This window comes from Passer montanus, unplaced genomic scaffold (assembly GCF_014805655.1).
Source record: "Passer montanus isolate IOZ18808 unplaced genomic scaffold, ASM1480565v1 scaffold70, whole genome shotgun sequence".
In the NCBI taxonomy this organism is placed as follows: domain Eukaryota; kingdom Metazoa; phylum Chordata; class Aves; order Passeriformes; family Passeridae; genus Passer; species Passer montanus.
Window position 1 is genome coordinate 159,772 of NW_024372148.1, and position 22,016 is coordinate 181,787.

The 22,016-nt window shown below is 39.5% G+C and overlaps 1 protein-coding gene across 1 annotated transcript in view; it reads left to right on the forward strand.

Annotated features, from left to right (window-relative positions):
* The first annotated feature begins 2,029 nt into the window (after nucleotides 1-2,029).
* B4GALT6 (beta-1,4-galactosyltransferase 6) overlaps nucleotides 2,030-22,016 on the forward strand; it is a 30,497-nt gene continuing 10,510 nt past the window's right edge. The window contains exons 1-3 of the mRNA XM_039730137.1: nucleotides 2,030-2,635; nucleotides 17,961-18,077; nucleotides 18,430-18,543. Of these exons, the coding sequence (XP_039586071.1) occupies nucleotides 2,521-2,635; nucleotides 17,961-18,077; nucleotides 18,430-18,543 (346 nt within the window). The 5' untranslated portion in view covers nucleotides 2,030-2,520. The remainder of the gene's footprint in view (nucleotides 2,636-17,960; nucleotides 18,078-18,429; nucleotides 18,544-22,016) is intronic.

Below are 22,016 nucleotides of genomic sequence, written 5' to 3' on the forward strand. Positions count from 1 at the left end.
GCAAGATTTTGACTAAGTAAGCATTTGCTTTTGTTTTTACTATCAGTTATTTGCATCACTACTTCACTGATTATCCAATCATTTTGTATTTCTAGCCCTGACGTTTACATGTCAACCGACTCGAGGTTTTACATTTGTGGTTAAAAAATACTGACATGTTAGCCTGCAGAGTGTTTCGAAGTAGTTTGCCTGTGACTGAAGGAAGTTATAAGATTGCTCCGCCAGTCTAAAGGATAAACTCTACTTGACCATGAGCTGTGCTGGATGAACAAAATAATTTCTCTGTTACTACTGAAACAAAATGAAAAGCATGCATTGAAAGGACAAGAGGGAATGGCCTCAAAGTGAAAGAGAAGAGGTTTAGATTAGATGTTAGAAATATCTAATATTTAATATGAGGGTGGTGAGGCACTGGAAGAGGCTGTGCAGTGAAGAGTTTAAGGACAGGCTGGATGGGGCTCTGAGCAACCTGGTCTGGTGAAAGGTGTCCCTGCCCACGGCAGGACGGTCAAAACTAGAAGGTCTTCAAAGTCCCTTCCAACCCAAACCATTCTATGATTCTTTGATGATTACTGAAACAAGATGAAGCTATTAGTAATATTTATTGCATAAAAACCATAGTGCAAGTATAGCGACTGAGACAAAATTTTATTGTGGGGAGTGAGGCAATTCCGTATCTCCATTTTTTTTGCCCTGTGTCTGACTAAACTGCACACACACTAACAACACAGACCTGGATTCTTGTGCAAATGGATCCTGCTGCCACATCAAGTGTGCCCAGGCATGACATGGCCTACTGCCAAGCCCTTGGCACACATCTATCCATGACAGCATTCTCCAGAGGAACAGAGTGATTAACCCTATCACCCTACCCTATCACCCAGCAACTTGTGTTAGCCAAGTTCATTGCCAAAGCAAGAAAGAGCAGAGAATCTATATGGCGCTTCTGTTGCCAGCTTTTAAAAAATGCCTTTTTAAAGCAATGGCCTTGGGAGTGAACTGGTAATGGAGCACCTAGATCACAACATTTAAATTCAGCAAATCCTAAAGCACAAGTTTAGCCAAAACTTTAGGCAATGCTTCCTATTCTGCTCTCTGGAACACTGTTGGGTGACAGAAAGACAGAATCACTTAATTGTTAGTGTTGGGAGGGACCATCTTCCAAGCCAGGGTCACCTCGAGCAGGTTACACAGGACTGCATCCAGGTGGGCTTTAAATGACTCTCTGAAGAGGGAGGGAGCCTCCATGACATCCCTGGGCACCTGCTCCAGTGCTTGGCCATCCTGAATGTAAAGAGGTTCTTCCTTTCTTCATGTTGTGGTGATGCTTGTGTTTTAGTTTATGGCCTTTACTCCTTGTCCTGTCGTTGGGCACCACTGGGAAGTCTGGCACCATTCTCTTGGCAGTCACCCTTGAGATGTTCACATGCATTAACGAGTTCCGCTCCCAGACCTCTTCTCTAGGCTAAGCAGGCCCAGCCCCTAGTCTGGCGCCATTCTCTTCGCAGCCACCCTTGAGATGTTCACATACATTAATGAGTTCCGCTCCCAGACCTCTTCTCTAGGCTAAGCAGGCCCAGCCCTGCAGCCTCTCATACGAGAGAAGCTGCCAGCCCTGACTCCCGTTCCCAACAGCTCTCCATTAAAACAGCTGGAAGCACCACACCAGGGGCAGCGCCGCGTGAAGAAGGGAGGGGAAAGGCGGGCACCAGCTCTCGAAAGTGGGCACGGGCAGGGCAGGAGCCCGGTCCCGCCGTGTTCTGCACAATGCCGGGCTGACTGGACACGGAGGAGGCATCCACGCCCGCCGGCCGGCCGGACAGAGCGGGAGCGCCGGGCGGGCGGGACGCGGGGCCCGGCCTCACGGCCTCGCCGCCTCACGGCTCCCTGCCCCCTTCCCGCAGCCCGCTGGTACCAACGGTGCGCGCGCACCAGCCAATCGGCGGCCGCGGGCTCGCTTCTCCCTCGCCTCCCATTGGCCCGCGGGGCCGCGGGGGCGGGGCAGGCGCGCGCCCGCCCGCCCGCCGGGCCGGGCCGGGCCGGGCTGGGCGCAGCGCGGAGGTGACTCTGCTCGCCCGCAGCGGGGATGCTGCTGCTGCCGCGGCCGCCGCCGCCGCTGGTACGGGGACTGCAGGCGGGAGAGCGGGTGGCCGCGGCGCCCGGCGGCATGTGAGCAGCGGCGGGAGCGTTCCCCGAGCCCCGCGGCAGCGCTAAGGGGGCCCCTCCCTGCGGCGGCGGTTCAGCCCGCCCGGAGGCGCAGCGCGGAGGCGGGCGGGCATCGCCGCTCCAGCCGCCCGCGAGGAGACAGCAGGACCGGCCACAAAGCGCCGCCGCCCGCCCTCCTCCGCACGCCGCCCCTGCCAGCCCCGCGCCCGGGGAGGGAGGGCGGGGGCTCCCCTCGCCCCCTCGTCACCTTCTCGCCGCCCGATCCATGGGAGGAGCGGGCCGCCTCCCCCTAGGAAGCGCCGCCGCGGCTCGCCGGGACTGAGCGGAGCGGCCGGCGGCCGGCGCGGCGGGAGGATGCCCCTGCTGCGGAAGGCGCTGCGCGTCTCCAACCGCTCCATGCTCGCCTTCATCTTCTTCTTCTCCTTTTCCTCATCCTGCCTCTACTTCATCTATGTGGCCCCCGGGATCGGTGAGTCCGGGGCCGCCCCCTCGGGGAGCGGGGCTGAGGGCGGTGGTGGGGGGCGCGCCCGCCTCCCCCGGGCTGTCAGCGCGGCGGGGAGGGCACGGGCGGCGCCGGGCGAGGGGCGGCTCGGCTGTCGGAGCGCGATCCCGCCCGCCCGGCAAGGGTCGGGGCGGTCGGCGGGGGCGGCGGTAACGTGCGCGGATCCCGCATCTTTGTTCTGCTGCTTTCAAACGCTCTAGAAGGTTCATCTGCCATCGCGAGGTAGGTGGATGCTGCCCTTGCTTCTCCGGCTGGCAAAGTGAAGCACTAAAGCGGCTCAGCGTTTCGTCGTGTTACAGTGGTATGAATTGGGAAAGAGCTGCAAAACTGCTGGAGTCACTTAAATGTATTAATCTTTCAGATTGTTAGTAACTGCATTAATAATAAAGCCCGTGTGAACAAAAATGAAAACCAATTTGAATATTTGTTTTTTACTTCTGTTAGTGGGATCTCTCTCTCTTCACAGGTTTTACAGTTTGGTAACTCTTCCACTTCTGAAGGAACCACTTCAGAGGGAGACAAACAGTTGATTCGGAAGAAGCTTCATAAAATAACTGTGCAAGTTTGTTTCTAAGACAAAAGAAAAAAATGTGCTGGTTTCCTTAGTTTACTCTTTTGCTGTTACTGGGAGACCATCAGGCTTTTTCTCAGTGGATGATGCTTTTAGAACTGGTTAGCATTACCCCAGAGCTAAGGCTAGTGGTATCCTGTATGGTACTATGTGGGATTTCCTTGTGTTGGCTGTTCCTTGATCAGGGAATGTTTTCCTTTTTTTCCCCAGGGAACATTGCTACATTTTTCTGCACATCTCCTTGCTTATCAGGTGTTACCTAAATACTTGCAAAATCGTCTCTCTCTTCATCCTTAGTGCTTAAAACTTCTCTCTGCAGTCATTACTACAAAATGTCCACACTGGTGTGACCACTGCATCTTCAGGAATTGTTTCCTGTTGATTGTGTTTTTATGCTATTTGGCTATTTGGCTCCCTCTTGTTCACTATCTTCTATTTAACTTGTAAACACTTTCAGGGTGCAGTTGTTGCTTCTGTACTTAAATAGTTCTGTATAGTTCACCTATCATTCTGTGGTTCTCCTTTACATATGTACTTCCTACAATATTGACAAGTCTGCCAATTATTCAAATAGTTCAAATACATTTAAAAATAGGAAATATATAATTTTTATAGTGTTAGAGTTCTGAACTTTCTTGTCTGTCAGTGTTTTCCTCCTGAAAGGGATCTGGTGTAGTCTTCCAAGTGAGAATGGTGCTGATGTCCGCTTCGACATCTTAGGTCTTTGAGATGCTGGTGCAGGACACGTATATAAAGTAGACTTTAATTGCAAAGAATTGATACCTGATTTAAATAGCAGAGTGCAGTTTCTACATCTTTATAAGTGAAACTTATAACATCTAACATAATGTATGCAGCTGTAGTTTTACTTTGTGACTTAAATGTTTCTTGCCAATGGGTACTTTCTTAGGAAGAACATTGTCTCACTAGCAAGGCTCATGCAGTACCTTATTCAGAATCAGAGCCTTTAGTGATGAGACTTTAAATTTCTGGCTTAATCTTTCTGCTCAGCTATTGGCAATTACATATGTGTTCAGTTTCCTTTGTACCAGGAATGAAATGAAATCAACGGTATGTACCAAAAGTGTTCTTGGGGTAGGTTAATGAGATCTGATCAAGCCTGAGGAGAAAAAAGAATCATATTCAAACTAGTCCCTCTTGCTGTCTCAGACACAAATACTGTAGTTGGCCCTTTCAAGATGTGGTTTAACAATGCAAAAATCTTGGGTAGTTGCATGAGTTTGTGAGATTACAGCTCTTTCCAGCTACAGTGCTGTGCTGCCCTAACTGTATCCGGCAGTGTTGCGAGCTCATCCAGCTTAAGTCAAAACCCTGCAGTAATGAAGTTATTCCTTGTCTGTGGCACTTCTTATGTCCATCTTGAAATGCTGCTGTGCTGGTCAGAAGGATCCTGGGGAAGAGAATATAGAAAATGGTGAAGGGCAGTAGGAAAGTTTTACATCTCAGCCTATCAGCCTGCAGGTGTAATGCTGATTTCCCAGGAATTTGCTCCTTAAAATGTTACTGTCTGGAATGGAGAGACAGAAGGTCAGATATTATCTAAAAACCAACAAGCTTCCTGGCAGTATAGTGGAAATGTAAGTTGTAAGAACAGAAGATTCTCAAAGCACTTAGGAACACCCAAGTTTACAAGCAGATGATTCATCTAATATTCTTACACTGTATGCTCATGACATTTGCATATTGTGATAGAATAGAATATTTCACTGTACTTGCACCTTTTTACTGTGTGTAATGAAATAGATGCATCTAAGTCAAGGCTGATTGTGTGTGTGGAGAGGAGGAAGGCTAAAGGTTGCTTATTGAAGCTCAGCCACTTTACCTGTTGACAGATTTTCGTGAAATATATTCTGCATCTAAGTTGTAAATGGTTGGGATCTGTCATAATTTATGTGTACAGATGTGTTTTACTGAAGACATTTTAGTTCACCAGCACATTTTCTTCCTCAACAAGCTACAAGGTATGATGTCAGAGAGGAAGAAAATACTAATTGTGTTGTAGAGAACTGGAGCTGCTCTGTGGCTGGCTTCTGTTTGTGGTAGTCAGAGGAACTGAAATGAGAGGGAGAAGTTGGACTCCCAAATGTTTTATGGAGCAGCAGTGTACTGGAAGGTGGGAGAGGAAAAATACATGAGTTATGCAGCAGAATGGTTTTGTAAGATGTCAAAGCTGATTGAAATTTTGAATTCTTGCGGGCTAATGGAGTGGGAATACCCCTTAGCAAGCAATTCATGGCTTATCAAAGGGAACAGACATCTACACTTGTAAGCCCTTATCACTGGAAGAATTCTCAAAGAGGTCATTGTCACATTCTCTCTGTCCTTCAAACTATTTAGAAAATAGAGTTACTGCCTCTTTTTTTTTGACAAAACTGCAAATTTTGTAACAATTTGAGTTTAGGTCAACTTGAAGTATTGACAGTTTGTTTAAAGGAAAGAAATTATAATTACTTATATGAAGGTATTTAATTATTTGTCTAATATTTAAAAGTTTTCATTTGCACCATATCTACAGATATTGCAATAATATCACTCTTCTGTTTGTTTTTTGAAGAGACCTCTCAGAATGTTATTTCTTTGGGAAACAGAAGCTTTTATTATTTCATGTACTTCAGAATACAAGGGGAGGATTTTCAGGTTTTCAGACATGGTTCTGTGTTTTGAGATGAAGACATGTAGTACTGCAATTAATAAAAAAAAATATATGATTTAAATGGTTGAGAAGAATTCATGCACGATGTTGGGATTGTTCATGTGCCTGCTTTTCACTTTTCAGTAAGCACAGATGATTGGACGAGATAGAGGTGATTGCAACCCTACCTCAACACCCTGGTAGTCTTTTGATAGTCAGAGGCGCTGAAACACAAGAGCAGATTGATTTCTAACTATTAATTAGAGAAGACAACTATTTTTATAATTTTAATTTTTCCTGTTTAATTCAGTTTCAGAGGAAAACCTTAATGGATAGGATGGCAGGTTAAAATTGTCAAAAACCATTTAAAATGCTTAAAATTTTAAAAATTCATTTAAATGTTTAATGACACTTCTGTGAGATAGTCGCAAGTATTCAATGAAAGCAGATAAGAGGCGCTGCTTCTCCATAATGACCACTTTTGTGACAGTAGTTCATTTTGTAAAATGAACTACTCTGGTAAAAGCAGAAACTGAAATTTCTGATCTTGAATTAATAGCCTATGATTCTGCAACTTCATTGAAAGTTGCAAATATTCATGTATTAATTAAAGGCTGAAGAGGCTAGCTAAGAGCAGGAATAATTGGCACCAACATGGACATTTTTTCAGTGTTATAGATAAAAGTAGTAATAAAAAGGACTCAAATAGTCTATGTCTGGTCCTGACAGCTATCCAGAACCCATATGTAGGTTCAAGTTTACATTGTAGAAAGGATCCAAAGATCAGGAGAATAAGACAAATTAACAAGGCAATGGTGACCAAGGGAGAGCATTTGCTGGTCTAATTTCACTGCCAAACCAATATGAGTGTTGCAAGAGACATTTTTTTTTCCCTGTTTTTCTGATTTGCTCCCAGCATTATAACTGAAATTACATTGGACAACATAACAGATCTCAGAAAATGATCTCTTATTCATTCCTGGGTTATTCCTTTCGTCTTGTTGCAGCAGAGAATCTTTGCCAGACTGGAAGGAAGAGCATCTTAGAGCTCTCCATATTGTAGTCAATTGCAATCTAGTTTTTCAGCCAGAGAGTGCTTGAGTACTGGAACAGGCTCTTCAGGGAAGAGGTCGCAGCATCCTGCCTGACAGAGTTCAAGAAGTATTTGGACAACATTCTCAGGCACATGGTGACGTTCTTGGAGGGTCCTGTGCAGGGTCTGTAGTTGCACTCCATACTCCTGATGGGTCCTTTCCAACACAGCTTATTCTGTGATTCTACCTTGTCTACCTTGGACATAATGACCTATGCAGTTCAAGTAAGAACTGGTTATGAAACAGTGCAGTGATCAAAGAAGATGCAGTCTGCTTTGACATCAATAACTAAGAATTCTGAAGGGTGAAATGAGTTTGAAGAGGAAAAACCAGCTAATGTTTTTTTCTCTTATGGTCTTCTGCTACTTTTTTTTTTTTTTTTTTTTTTTTTCTTTTTGCAAATCCTAACCAAAAGGCAGCTGTGCAGCCTGCATGGAACTTGGAATCATCTCTATTGGTTTTAGCTCACAATTTTATATAAATCTATTTTCTGTTCTGTTACTAGTCTAGTTTTCCTAATAGGAAGAATGATATCACTCCTTTTTGAACCTGTGCAGAAATGGAGAAGAGTGCTGAAAATGCTATGAGCAAGATAAATGCTTATCATGGCTTTCAGGTGCTGCGCCCATAAATATGGGCACGGCCTTTGTGCTGGTGTTCTTTGTTCCTGGCATCTGTGGCAGTTGTGGCATTTCTAAAGACTTGCTGTTTGATTACAGAATAATTTAGATTGGCGGAGGCACCTGGAAGTCACCTGATCCAACCTCCTGCTGAAAGCAGATCCTACTGGATCAAATTGCTCAGGGTTGTGTCCACTTGAGTTTTTGAATAAATCCGGGGATGGAGATTTTGCTCTCTCTCTGGGAAACCTGTTCCAGTGTCAGACAACTGTGAGAAAATTGTAATATGTAATCGTAATATCCCACCTTATGTTCATTGCCTTGTGTCTTTTGACTGACTACTTTAATGTCTTCAATTCAGTCTTCTCTTTACAAGAATACAAGAATATTCTCTTTACAAGAATACTGTATTGCTGAAGACAGCAAAATCAAACCAAAACAAAAAAGCACCCTCCTCTCAGCCATTTCTATTTCAGACTGAGCAAACCCATTTATTCTAATTTCTGCTTGTACATAATATGCTTGATTTTGGAAGGTTTCCTTGGGCTTGTTCTGGTGTTAATGTTTGGTTCTTAATGGGATGCCCAAACTGGACATGGTACCCCAAATAGGATTTTACAAGCTGCTGAAGAGACAACAGTTGCTCTTATTGATGTGCTGGTTATACTGTTGCCAGTACGGGTAGGATACCGTGCTTGCCACAATGATAGGTGGCTGGTAATACCTTGTCTGAGGGTTTTGTAATAGAGTCTGTGTATAGATTTACTGCTGCTCAAGGGCTGCAGTGAAATAGGACTAATACAACTTTCTTGTTTCTCATGCTGTGTGGACGTATGTGATAAAAGGCTGATGAGTTTTGCAGGGTGTGATAGATGTTCATGTTTGTATTTTTCTCTCCCTGTTATTGACTTCTTTTATTTCTTTCTAGGGGATTATTCTCATGGGTCTCTTACAAGTTTCTTGAGTAAACAAAACTTGTCTGTCCCATTGTTTCATAATTTCTGCAGGGAAATGCCTGTACTACAGAACTGGTTGTTGTTTGGGAGCTAGTTTCAGCTATATTCCATTATTTCACCTGTTATTAAAGGCTTCATTTGGAGCAGGAGTACTTTCATTAGCTGCAGAAGTCTTCTTCTTGCTTGCATTGCAGTTTTTCATTTCCGTTCCACAAATTATCATTAAATCCTTTACCTGTGAAATTGTAGTTTACTTTCTAGTTAAGAGGGACTTTTTTCTCTTGTGCAATGAGGGGAAATGGAGGTTTAAACACTCTGCTTGATCTCTGATTTCCAGTGATCAAATGTTCCTCAGCATTCTGACTAAGCGCTTGAGCTCCTTGAACCCACTGAACTCAAGCAGTATCCTGGGTACATTTTCTGCCTTGGTCTGGGAGGTGCAAAGACTTTTCCATTATGTTGGCCCAGCACAGTCATTCCTAGCACTTGATGCTGAATAAATTATTGTAGTCCTGTCATTCATGACTGTCTTTCACTTTTACCAACAGATTAACTTTGACTAAACATGCATATTTATTTCTGAATCAGTTCTGCATTTTTATCTGTTAGTTTTCCTAAAGCCCTTAGGTATTACTTGTTATTCGTCAGAGAACTTGCCTGCATAAGATTTCAATCAGTATTCATTTTGTGGTGTTGTTCTTAGTCAGAAAACAAAAAAAGGCCAGTACTTATGGTGTGCAGCTAACTTCAGAAGGACAAACTAATTATGAGGCCTCATGTGAAATGAGTTTTCACTTAAGCCAACCAGTTATTTGAATGCATTCTTCTCATGGGTTGAGAAGGAGAGATTGTATACCCTGGGGACATTTATCTGAACTGTGATGCCTTACTGACAGGGCCAAAGCATTAACCATTTCCACATCTGTCTGTGGTGAAATATAGCTTATCTACTGGTTTTTGATTAATAGGACTATTTCTACAAGTGACTATTTTTACTTGCTTTTCTATAGCTCTTAGGTAATCTTTTGTATTCAAATTATGCAATCGTATTATGGGGAGCAGCGTGAAATGATTATGCTTGTGTGGGATCCAGTGCTAGTTTTTTGTGAGCTCAGTGCAGAGCTTTTCAGGACTTCAAAATACAAAAGATGCTTTTTTGCAAGGTATTGCCAATGGTCAGTTCACTTTCTTAGATTTGTGCTTGTCCTTCTTTACCTTCAGTTCATTGTGCAGTTATTGAATTACTCTACAGCTTACTGTAAAATCAACTTATAGCCTGAGAGGATAGAATAGTATCAAATATGTTAGCAATTTTATTTAACGTTGTATCCTTTATCATGCTTAAAACTACTGCTAGGGAAAGAAATTTTGATTTAATTTTTTTCACTGTAAATGAAGGTCCCCTCATTTGCTGTCTCCCAATAAACAGTGAACTGATATTTATCGAATTCCTCAGACTTGCAGTCAGAGGACTCATCCATTTGACATATTCATTAGTTGCAGTGAGTACACAGAGGTTGTCTGAAGTATTAAAGAACCAATTTGGGACTTCTCTGTTGTAACTGATACAGATTTGTCCATCTGCACCATTTGAATGATCACTGTTAGCCGCCAGAAATACTGGTAGCTTTTGTGGTTTTTTCAACAGATTGAGGTGATTTATGACTTCCTAAGATATTTTTCTTATAAGGAGGTATACATATACAGGCTCAAATGCAGTCTCACTATCCCTGTGAAATGAGATTGGATTTATTATTATTTTACAAATAGTGCAAAATTGCTATTGAATATTGAAAAACAAATCAAGTAAAGAATATATTTCAAGGCATAAAGTTTTTTTCTTTTGTTGTGCTGTTGTATCTGTTTTAAAAACAACTTCTGATTAACAACAAATGTGTAAAATAAACACAATGCCAAGGAAGTTGGACACTTGCAATAGTATTTATTGATGTTTGTTGTAGATTTCCATTTTTGAATAGGAACCAGTTTACAGCAGTGTTATGTTACTTGGGGTATTGTCCTTCACAGCTAAATTGTTTAATGAATCAGTTTCACAGACTAAAGTCATTATCCTGCAGAAAATATTATAGCTCCTAGAATTGTAATTGTGATATTTCAGAAGCAATCTCAATGTTTATTTAGGTTAATAATAGAATTTAATCTTTTAACAGTTCTGTGTTAATTTGCCATGCATGAACTCTGCCAATAATGTATTTCTAACTCTAGTATTGCTGAGAACAATATCACATAACCTTGAGATAAGAAGACATCCATGTGGGGCTTGTTCTAGAAATGCCCCCATGAGATGATTTCCCATTTGCAATTACAAGTGGAGATCTTTCTGTTAACCTGTTTGAATCCATACCAATTTTTAAGCAATATGTTGAATGTGCTTTTCAGAATTCCAGTGAAAACAGGTGTTGACTAGCAGATAAGTAACTTCAGGGGCGGTGGTCATTTGTCAAGACCTATTCTGTGTAAAGCTGTCTTTACTGCATTTGGATTTTGCAGAATCCATGGGTTGTCTATGAAATATTTCCTATTTGAGTTTTTCAGCAATTTTTTCCCAGAAAGATAAGTGTGTAATGTTGCTATAACTGCTCTGATGATAGATCATCTTTTTTTTTAAGGTCTGGCATGTTAACTTTTTGCTAATTGCTTTGAAAATATTCTAGACGTAATGTTTTTTCCCATGTTGTTTGGTTTGTTTGGCCTTGGTTTTCTGGTTTTGCTTTGGCAGAATAAAAGCTGCATTTGAAAATCAAATTTGAGGCCTCCAAGTTTATTCATTTTTGTTTGGCATTTAAAAATATTTTTTTTGTAATAATGAATACTTTTCTATGTTTTTAAAGTAATCACATTTCGAACTTCCTAGTCCTGTTCGAAATGTCAGTCATTGACCCGGTTTCAAATTCATTTGTCTTGTCGTATATTTTACTACATTGATTGCTTCTAAGTGCCTGGCATATTTTTTTGGCTTTGCTTTGGTGCATGAGTACAGCATGATAACTTATTAAGTTTCTATATAAAAATGAGTCTTGTGCTTTTCCTGTGAAGTTGTGGGATGGTAAACTGATGCGGTATTGTGAGAAGTGCTTTGATTTTTGGTGTACTGCTTGGAAGGAGCTTGATTCCCTAATGGAGAGTGATCTATAAAGAAAATTATATAATTTTCTTTAAAAAAAGGGGGTTAATAGTCTTCAAGTGAATACCTAAATAACAAAAAGCCACCCGATATAAAACATTGAGCCATTTTTACAGATATTTTATACTTTTAGAATTAATGCATTGCTCCCCCCAACAGTCTAGCACATAAAACTATAAATAACTAGTGAGCTATAAATAATTCGAGACAAAAAATGATTCATCTGATACTTTTAATATTCCTCTGAAATACAGGATGATCCCTTTAATGCCTTAATGTGTTATCGGAATGAGTTTTAAATAATGCCTTAAAACCAGGACTTTTGATTACTAACATGTGGCTGTGTGTTCATGATTGCTGATACAGATCTGGATCAATTGATAGGAAAACTTCATCTGAATTAGTTACGAGCTCTGAGCTCACACTTGCAGTTGCTTGAGATGGAACACTGAGTATAGTATTGATTCCAAGGTGTACTATATGTGTGTGTTGTTTTATATTCCTCACTGGACTTTCCATCTGATTAACCTGTAAACTGCATGACAGCCTGGATTCTATGTCTCTGGAGCCAAAAATTCTCTTTCTTACTTATTGTGAACCATGTACAGTGAAATAAGAAGAATATGGATAAAATTGCTTCTAGGTGTTACATTGTTAGATGTTTTCTTTGGTCACGTGTGAAATTTTGCCTTCCCAGTTTGTGCTTTGCCTGGCACTGTGACAGGCGATGGTTGGTACAAATGCAGAAAGACAAAAGCAGACACAAGATCACAGATTAGTTGAGGTTGGAAGGGATCTCTGGAGATTATCTAGTCCAACCTCCCTACTGAAGAAGTGCCACCTACAGCCAGTTGCTCAGGACCGTGTCCAGAAGGCTTTAGAATATTTCTGAGGATATTCTCCACAACCACTGTGAGCAGCTTGTGCCAGTGCTCTGTCCCCCTCACAGTACAGGAGTGTTTCCTGGTGTTCAGGTGGAACATCCTGTGTTTCAGTTTGTGCCCACTGCTTCTGGTTCTGTCCCTGAGCACCACTGAAAACTGGCTGGCTCTGTCCCTTTTTGCACCTTCCCTTCATATACGTTGTGTACATATACACCTGCCCTTTGTACACATTAATGTGACCCCCTGAGCTTTCTCTTTTGGGCTCAACAATCCCTGCTCTCTCAGGCATTCCTCATAGGAGTGGTGCTTCAGTCCCTTTGTCTTCTTCATGGCCTAGTGTTGGACACTCTCCAGGATGTTCCTGTTCCCTATTCCACTCTGGAGCTCAGAACTGGACACTACACCAGGTGTGGCTTGAACAGTGCTGAGTGAAGGCTGTGAAGGATCACCTTGACCTGGTGGCAGCATTTTTTCCTAACGCATGCCAGGATGCTGTTGGCCTTCTTTGCAGCACAGTGCTGGCTCATGTTCCACTTGATCTCCACCAGGACCTCCAAAGCCTCTTCTGTCAAGCTGCTTTCCAGTTGGATGCGCCAAACATATTTTGGTGTCTGGAGCTGTTCTTCCCAGATGCAGAAATTTGCACTGTTCCTTGTGAACTGCATGAAGTTCATGTCAGCAGAGTTGTCCAGCCTGCTGTGGTACCTCTGGATGGCAGCATGTCCATTTGGCATGTTAGCTACTTACCCCATTTTTGTGTCATAAATAAACTTTGTGATGTTATGTTCTGCCTCTCATCCAGATAATTAATGAAGGTGTTAAACAGGAATTAAACTGACCCCTGAGCTACATCACTGGTCACTGACCTCATCCTTTGGGCTTGGTCAGTCAGCTTTTGATCCAGCTCACCATTTGCTTAGCCAGCCTGTACATCAACAGTTTGTCTATGGGAGTCTTATAGGATACAGTGTGAATGGCCTTACTGCAGTCCTGGTAGACAATTCCCCCTGCTCATTCCTTATCTATCTTTCATCAGAGAAGGTTACCCAGTTGGTTAACTGTTTCTGATGATTTTCTTGTCATTTATGTACCTGAAGAATGGTTTCCAGGATTAGCTGCTCCATCACCTTCCCTGGGATCAAGCTGAGGCTGATGAGTCTGTATTTCTCTGGGTCTTCCTTCTTGAAGATAGGAGGTTATTTGCTTTCCTCTAGTCCTCAGACCCTTCTTTCACTCATCATGATTGATCAAAGATGGTCAGGAGTGGCTGTGCTATGACATCTTCCATCTCCCTTAGCACTTGATACATCCCATAAGGGCCCACGGACTTAACCCGTGTCCCGTTTGCTTAAGTCTTCCACACCAAGGGCAAGAGTACAACTTCCTTGCTCCAGACTGGTCTCAGGGAGTTTCTGGATTTTCAGAACATTGATCTTGTTAATAGAAACAGAAAAGGTGGCATTCAGTATTGCAGACTTATCCATGTATCTTTCTCATTGAGCAGTGGGTTCAAGTTATCCTGAGTTTTCTTCTTATCACCTATGTACTTATGGAAATGCGGGAAATGCTTCTTGTTGTCTTTGGCCAGATTCAGTTCCATTTGGGCTTTAGCTTTCCTAACTGTATCCCTGGATGCTCGGGTATTTTTTTCTGTATCCCTCCTGCATTCCCTGTGATGGCTTCCTCCCAATGTATTATTTTTGTGTTTGGTTTTTCTCACAGGAGGTCCTTGTTCATCCATGCAGGCCTCCTGGCATTTTACCTGTTTTCACAGTTGTTGACATGGATCTCTTGTAAGCTTGAAGGATATTATCCCTGAATATTACCCAGCTTTCTTGCCCCTATCTTCACTTGAGGGCTTTATCCCATGGGACTCCACCATGCAGATATTTGAAGAGTCTGCTATCTTGAAGTCCAGGGTTGTGAGCTTTCTTTTGCATCTCCTGTCCCATGGATCCTGAACTCCATCATCCCATGATCTCTGCAGCCGAGGCTGCCTTTGATCTTCATATCCCCAGTGACCCCCTCCTCCTTGGTAGGTATGAGGTTCTGCAGATCACTTCCCCTCACTGACTCTGGCACTTGTGGCATGAAGTTGCCACCAGGGCACACCAGGGACCTTCTGGAGTTTTATCTGGCTGCCTTCTGCTGTCAGTCATCCCCCACCCCACAGGAAGAAAAGATGTGTTTCTCTGTTGCTGTTTTGGCCTGTGAGGGTTGAATACTTTGTTGCTTTTGCTGCTGGTTGATGTGACGTGAGCTGTGCTCTTTGTCATAGGTCTTTGCCAACAAACCTGTGCCAGTAGATGAGATTTATTTTTAGGACTAAATTAATATCTTTGATTTTTTCCTGATATTTTAGCTTCTGACGTAGTTAATTGGCTGCTCAAGCATCTGCTGCTACCTAAGCAGTTGCTGAATGATAGTGGAATGAACTGAGGAGATCTGAACTCCTTGTACCTATGATTGTGATGGAGAGCCAGGTAGTTGGAAAAAGACTGCCCACAAAGGAGAATGTTTCATTCCTGATTAATTCCGGTTGTATTGGTGTAAAGTTGGATAGTGAATTGACAAGCAGCTCAGCAAGAAAGAGGAAGTAGACTACAGGAATTACTTGCTAAAAACATAGCAAGGTTGGATCTTCCTGGCAGCAAGAGCAGCTCTTGCATACTTAAGCCAAGGTGGCAGCAGATTTTACCTGGTTGGGTTTTTAAATTATGTCTTTTCACGTTGTCTATTTTTGAGACAAATGCCTTTTCTAACCTTCATAAAGATCTTGTGTGTTTGTTTGAATTTTCCCCTCTGTGTCAGAAGGGGTAGGTACTTCACTAAAGGAAGATGTAGGTGCTTTTGCAGAAAATCTTGTTTTTCCAAGGTTTATGTCTACATTATCTGGACTGCAATAATATTTCCCATAAAAATTGAGAACATTTACATGTCTTTTTGGTTTTGTTGTGGACTTGTTTGAAAATTCTTACTCTCAGTTCTTTACTATATCAGGTTTCTAAGACTTTTGCCCTTCTTGTTTCCTCCTTCTCACTTCAGGGGAGTGAGCAAGCAACTGAGTGGGGACTTAGCTGTTAGCCAGATCAACCTACCACACCTTATATATCCTTCTCTACCTGCTGAAAGCCCTATAAACCTTCTGCAGGGTTAAAAATTCAAGTGACTTTAGCTTTTGATATCAGATTAAAAAGAAGAATAAAGCACAGAGTCTTCCAGAGATTAGCTCTGAAATCAGTATTTACTAACGGATTTATATTAAAAAACCCACTTTATTTTAGTGTTGGAATAGGAAAATATTGAAAAGAAGAGCTGTACCCATGGGAAAAAAAACTTATTTGGGGAAAAAGATGATACCAATTTAAAATATATTAAAGTTTGAAGAAATAAATTTTTTGTTAGTTAAGATTTTTTTTTCCTATTTAAAAGGCAAATATACACATGGTTTTACTTTCAGGAAAACCTTGGATTTTGAAATTTTTTGAAGGTAAATAACTGTTCTTGGAGGAAGAGATCAAACTGCCTTTTTTTGGTTCCAAAAGGAGGAGGCTTGTTGAGTAGGTAACTTCATATTTGAATTCACAAATTCTACAGATTCCTTGAAATGCTTAGTAGAGACACCCTAAAAATCCCAGTATCTGAATGGAAAACTACAAATGGAATGAAACAATTGGAACCACAGTGTGTTACTTTATGTGAATTGGGTTAAAATTTTGAAACTTTTTTGTGTAAGGAAATCTGAATGTTATCTGTTGTCTTGAATCCTGGTAAGAATCTTTCTTCTGGGATTTCCTACCTGTTGTCAGGCCAAGGTTGTAGATTTTTTGTTTTGTTTTGCTTCTGTTTTGGTGGCCAGAAGATGTTGAGACAACTTCAGGATTGTAGCAGCCGAGTAACTTTTACACTCCTGTAAACTCTTGTTAACACATGCAGTTAGTCATGTTGGCCAAGGGTTTGAGAATTACATGCAATGCACAGCACCTGGCATGTTCAGAGCCTCTCTTTTAGCTGTCAATATTCCTTGTTTTAATAAGGAGTTCCCTGAAAGCCGGGACAACCCCCCATTCATTCATTTAAAAATTAACACATTATTGTAGGACTGTGAAATACTATTCCTTGAAAGATTAAGCTGGTGGGTTTTTTTTTTTTTTATCTCTGTGGGTGTTGGTAGTATTGTTTGCTAATGTGGTGGAATTAATCACTGTGTTTTCCTCTGGAAATGCCCCCAGTCCCTTATACAGCTCTCTGCAGCCCTGGACTCTCTGTGTTGGGCTAATATGAAGTTACTGGTTGATCTGGAATTGTGTCATGGCACTGGTGCTGGGCAATCTGATGGAGTTCCTGAGATAATTTTCTAACTTTTTTTTAAAATCTCTTTACTTATTTTTCATCCCTTGTATGTTTAGTTCTTTCCCCCATAGATGCAGAGCATTTTTTGGGGGGGTTGTTACGAGTTACAGGGAGCCAAATATTCCCTGGACAACTGGGTGCTTAATGTAGGTGAAGTGACAGATGATCCCATTGACCCTCTTTGCTACCTTCTGTAAAGGAAATTTTTCCTTCCCTTTGCAATATTTTTTGAGCTCTTTTAGTCCTGGGTAGGCATTTGCTCACTCAGATATAAATGCAGCTTCATTTCTACCTTAGTAACTTCTGTCGAATACAAAGAAATGTCTTGAGATCATATTTGGGGCTCTGGGTGCAAGATTGAGATGGAGAAATATTTCATGCTGCTGTTGTTAGTGAGTCGCTTAATTACTCAGAATGTTGATTTACTCACCCTTGATGCCTATAATAAATATTTCATGTATAATTATAAAACATTAATACTTTGAGATTGGCAGAGATTTGTAACAGTTGTATAACAAAGCAGGTGTTTGGAGTGAATGAATAAACAGTACATTTTGACTGGAAGTTGTGTTAACTAGTGAGTAAAAAAAGGACTCTTTTATGGGACTAAAATATTTTCTAGACTTTTTTTTATCCTAAATTTCAATGATATTTTTCTAGATCTATATATGAGACATGTATCTACATATGAAAATGGTTTTATTGGTAAATTACATTTTCTTGTCACTCGCAATTGTTTTTTTATTAGTTAAAGAGAAATGAAACTGTTGTATAAAATGGCTATTGACAGTCTGTATTTTTTGGGTTTGAACAGAGCCATGGTTATGAATCCATGTTATTATTTTCAATTGTTGCTGTTAGGTTTCTCTATGTGGACTTTCATCTCAAATAATTATTGTTTGCTGACCATGGATTCAGACACAGTAAAAATGTTGAACACATTATAGATGTATGTTAGAATAATTTGGAAATACATTATTTTAATACAAATTCAAAATTGCTTTTTGTTTTATCAGCAAATACATATCTCTTTATGGTGCAAGCTCGTGGTATAATGTTGAGAGAAAATGTAAAAACAATAGGACACATGATAAGATTGTACACTAACAAAAATACTACACTGAATGGCACAGGTAAGAATATTTCTTATTTCTTTTTAAAAGACCTCTTTTTTTAATTAAAAAAAGCCAATCATTAATGACATAGCTTGATTATGAAAATTTATACCTAAATCCTACTTCTCTGAAACTGGGGTCAAGGTCAAATAGTTACTATTTATCAGTTCATTTCAGTAGGAAATATTTCTATTAGCTGTAACAAAGATACTTGTATTTAATTATGATTCCTCTAGAGCAATAAAATGCTTTTGAAATCATGTTGCTAGGAATTTGCTAACTAAAAATTAATGCTCTCACCTGCATGATGATATCTTAGAATTTCAGTGGATAACACAGATTTTTACAAAAATCAATTCTTCTTTTTAAGATTATCCTGAAGGAAACAATTCTAGTGACTGTGTTGCTCAAACAACAATGTATCTTCCAGAGAACTTCACCTATTCTCCTTACCAGCCTTGTCCAGAGAAGCTGCCTTACATGAGTAAGTTTTAAAATGACTTTAATGTTTATCTAGTAAATTAAATTGTATTTTAAACAAAACGCAGTTATTTTAATATAAAATACAATTATAAGGAGTCTAAGTATATAACAGAAATTAATGAATAAAATGCATCTGATAATGCACAATGATGCTTAGCAGAAGTTTGCCTGTCACTAATGTGTTACTGAAGTTTTGGTCTCTTTAATAATCACTTTTACTAATTTGAAATAATTGAACTACTGATTTGTAAGAGAGAAAATTTTACACTGTTTCTGAAGTTATTTGTGGTGCATTGCAGAATTCTAACCTCTTGTCTTTTAGACACCTGACTTAATCTGTGGGGTGTCATTCAGCATGAGCAATTAATTAAATATATAATATAGCTGTTCAGATCCATATCATAACAAAAAATGTTGCTGGCAGCTGAACTGAAATCGGATCAATTTTTCTTCAAAGAAAAAGAGTGGATTTTACTAGGATAACTTAGATTCCATTATAATTTTTTAATCTTAACTGAGTTTATCTGTTGAAGAAAACAGAATCAGTGCATGTTACCCATGTTTCTTCTCAATAATGTCACATTCTAAGCTTTGTTTTATATTTTAAACATACAGACATGGAGCCAAAGGTATAGATCAGTTGCTGTTGCTTATGAAATGAAATCACAAAGAAAACTGTCTTAAGCCAGGTAGTAATTAGCTCCATGGTGTGATAATATCCTTATTTAAACCTGTTTCCCTCCAGACATAGGGTTTGACTTTCAAAATCACATTCTTATATATTTTTGGACATCTAAACAAATTAAACCAAATTATTTCAGTAGTTTATTTTTTAGCTACTTTTGGAAACATAAAAGGTTTGCAAAGGGCATATCTGGATAATCAGAGAAACAAGATGTGATGTTTTTGCTTATTGAAAAATGCACATAAATTAGTATTTTTAATGTCACTTTCAAGGGATCTGGCAGTTGGAATTCTGTCAGATTAGTTCAAAATGAAGTAATTCCACCAGTAGTTACTCTACAGATCTCTTTGTTGCCACTCTCCTTTTACCATCTTGTTTATTGTTGTTGGGGTTTTTTTGTTAGTAATTGCTCTGTACTTCTTCTACCCTGTTTAATTTAATAGAGAGATTATAATTTTAATAGAAAATAATTCACTGGATGAGTTGCTTTTCAACCGAGAGATATGTGTCTCCCTTTTTGGTTTCCATGTGTGCCATTTTAATCATTATCTCTCTTTCTAATTATAATCTAAATAAAGCATCTCTGAAGATCTTTTAATTTAATGAAATGTTGTAGGAAGTGTGAGATAGCCAGGGAAGAAAAAGATTTGAATCTTGTATACTTTAACATGCTTAATTAGTCTAAGGTTATTATAGAAGTCATCTTTTCTTTTTTTCATCAACTTACCAAATTTATATCATGAAAGGGGCATGATAAAATCATATTTGGTCCCAAGTACATATGCTCTTAAAATAAGAGCAGCTATTGCCTTTTTTGTATGACTCAGTAGAACAGGTTATACTGCTTACTGGTTGGGCAGTGCTGTTGTAATTTGTAAGCAAAACGCCGTAAGATTGAATCTGGGAGTGCAATACAACAAAACACTTCTTCAAGATAGATGCAGTGCAAGAATCTGTCTTTTCCTTTGTAGATAAATGGATCATCTCAACCTTTCTAGACTGCATAGTTTCTAAAGCTCTTGTCATTCTTGAATTTTTTGCACTGTAGACTGTCTTTAATTTGATTTCTTTCTAAAGCATCATAACTGGCTTAAATCCTGGTTACAAAACAAATTCATTTTGGAAAACTTCTCTTTTTTTCACATAGCAGCAGTTAATACATTCCTGGATGAGATTTTCTATTTCTGTACAATTGCATTGTGCTGGCTCATATTAATGTGCAATCCATTACAAACTGTAAAACCGCATGGCAGCATAGCCAGGTATTGCTTGTTTTGTTGTGCATGCTTCATTTTTTCTTCAGTAAGAAACAATCCTGTATTATTTTAAATTAATTTTAATTTATTGGTTTCCGTGTCTGTCTCATTTGTTGAATTAATTTTTTCTGATTTTCTTCTTCAAAATGTTTTTTGCTTTCTCAGCTTTCTTATTTTGTGGGTTGTACAAATGTTTTATTGCAGCCTGCTAGATAATGATGGAACTAGTGAATAATAAGTGCAGTTATTTACAGTGATGCTTTCTCCTGCCCCCCACCAGTGAAGGGGAAAAAATGCTGATTTCTATTCACTCATCTCCTGTGTGCTTTTGGTAGTACCAATACTTCAGGTTTTACTATAGCTTCTTTTTAAACACTCTGGATGGAAATTTATCATGTCTCATGGAGTTAGAAGCGCCTTTATCTAAAGGTTTTATCTAAATACTGTTCTACCATATGATGTTTCTTTCTGATTTAAACTCTGTAGTCATCTGATCACTTCTGAACTTTTCTCAGAATACTGAGGTATCTGAGTCACATCATGTGCTATTTCCTTCCCTTTCTGATGTAGTAATTGACCTTTATTTATCTTTATTTTCCTTTTAGATTCTGTATTTAGACTGAAAGGCTCTTGTTGCTTTTCTGCTCTTGGTAGTTGAAACTGATTTTTTAAATTTAGTTTTTAATAAAAAAAATAAAATTATTTTGTACATGTTTATATACTAGTCCTTTGTTGATTGACCTTGATTCTATATTTCATAAGATTTCTTTTTTTGGTTATTGAAGAGTTTCAGACACAGCCATTATGATTATCTAAGCTTATTTTTAAATAATTATTATTTTTAATTATTTCAAAATGTTTATTTAAATCTCTGTAGGACTAATTTTTTCTAGTGTCTATCTATACAGGTTTTTCGCAACTGCCAAGTTTCCCTTTTTTTCCTAAAATAATTAAATTAATATGGGTTTCTTTAAATCTTCTCTTGAAATAGCTCCATAGTATACTGTTGTTGATAATTTTTCACCTATGATTTTACATTAAAAAAAATTACCTTCTTCATTTGCAAGTAGTACTATATTTAATCGTATCCCAAACTAAAATAATTCTTGCAGTACCTTCTACCTTCTTCCAAAAACAATAGTTATTTCTAGTGTGTTCCAAAAATTTCAGTATTTTCAAAAGATTTACCTAACTAGTCAATTTAGTGACACAAATAGGATCTTTTGTGTATGGACACATGGGAGAAAATGGGAGTGATTTTTGGATTGACTTTAAACCATGTATCGCCAAAGTTCTTAACTTTGTAGACAAAAATAAGAATATTTTGTGGTGTTTGTCAGAAAGCTCTTGCCGGATTTTGATGTGATGATTTAGAGTGTAGTAGTTGCTGAAGAAAAACTTGAGCTTCTGGTTAATAAGTATTACATTAGTCTTCTCCCCAGATTTCCTTGCTTCTTTCTATTGCTTTTGAGGGTATTTACTATGAGTCATTATTTCCAGTTTTGAAATTTTTGTACATCTATAAGCTAATGA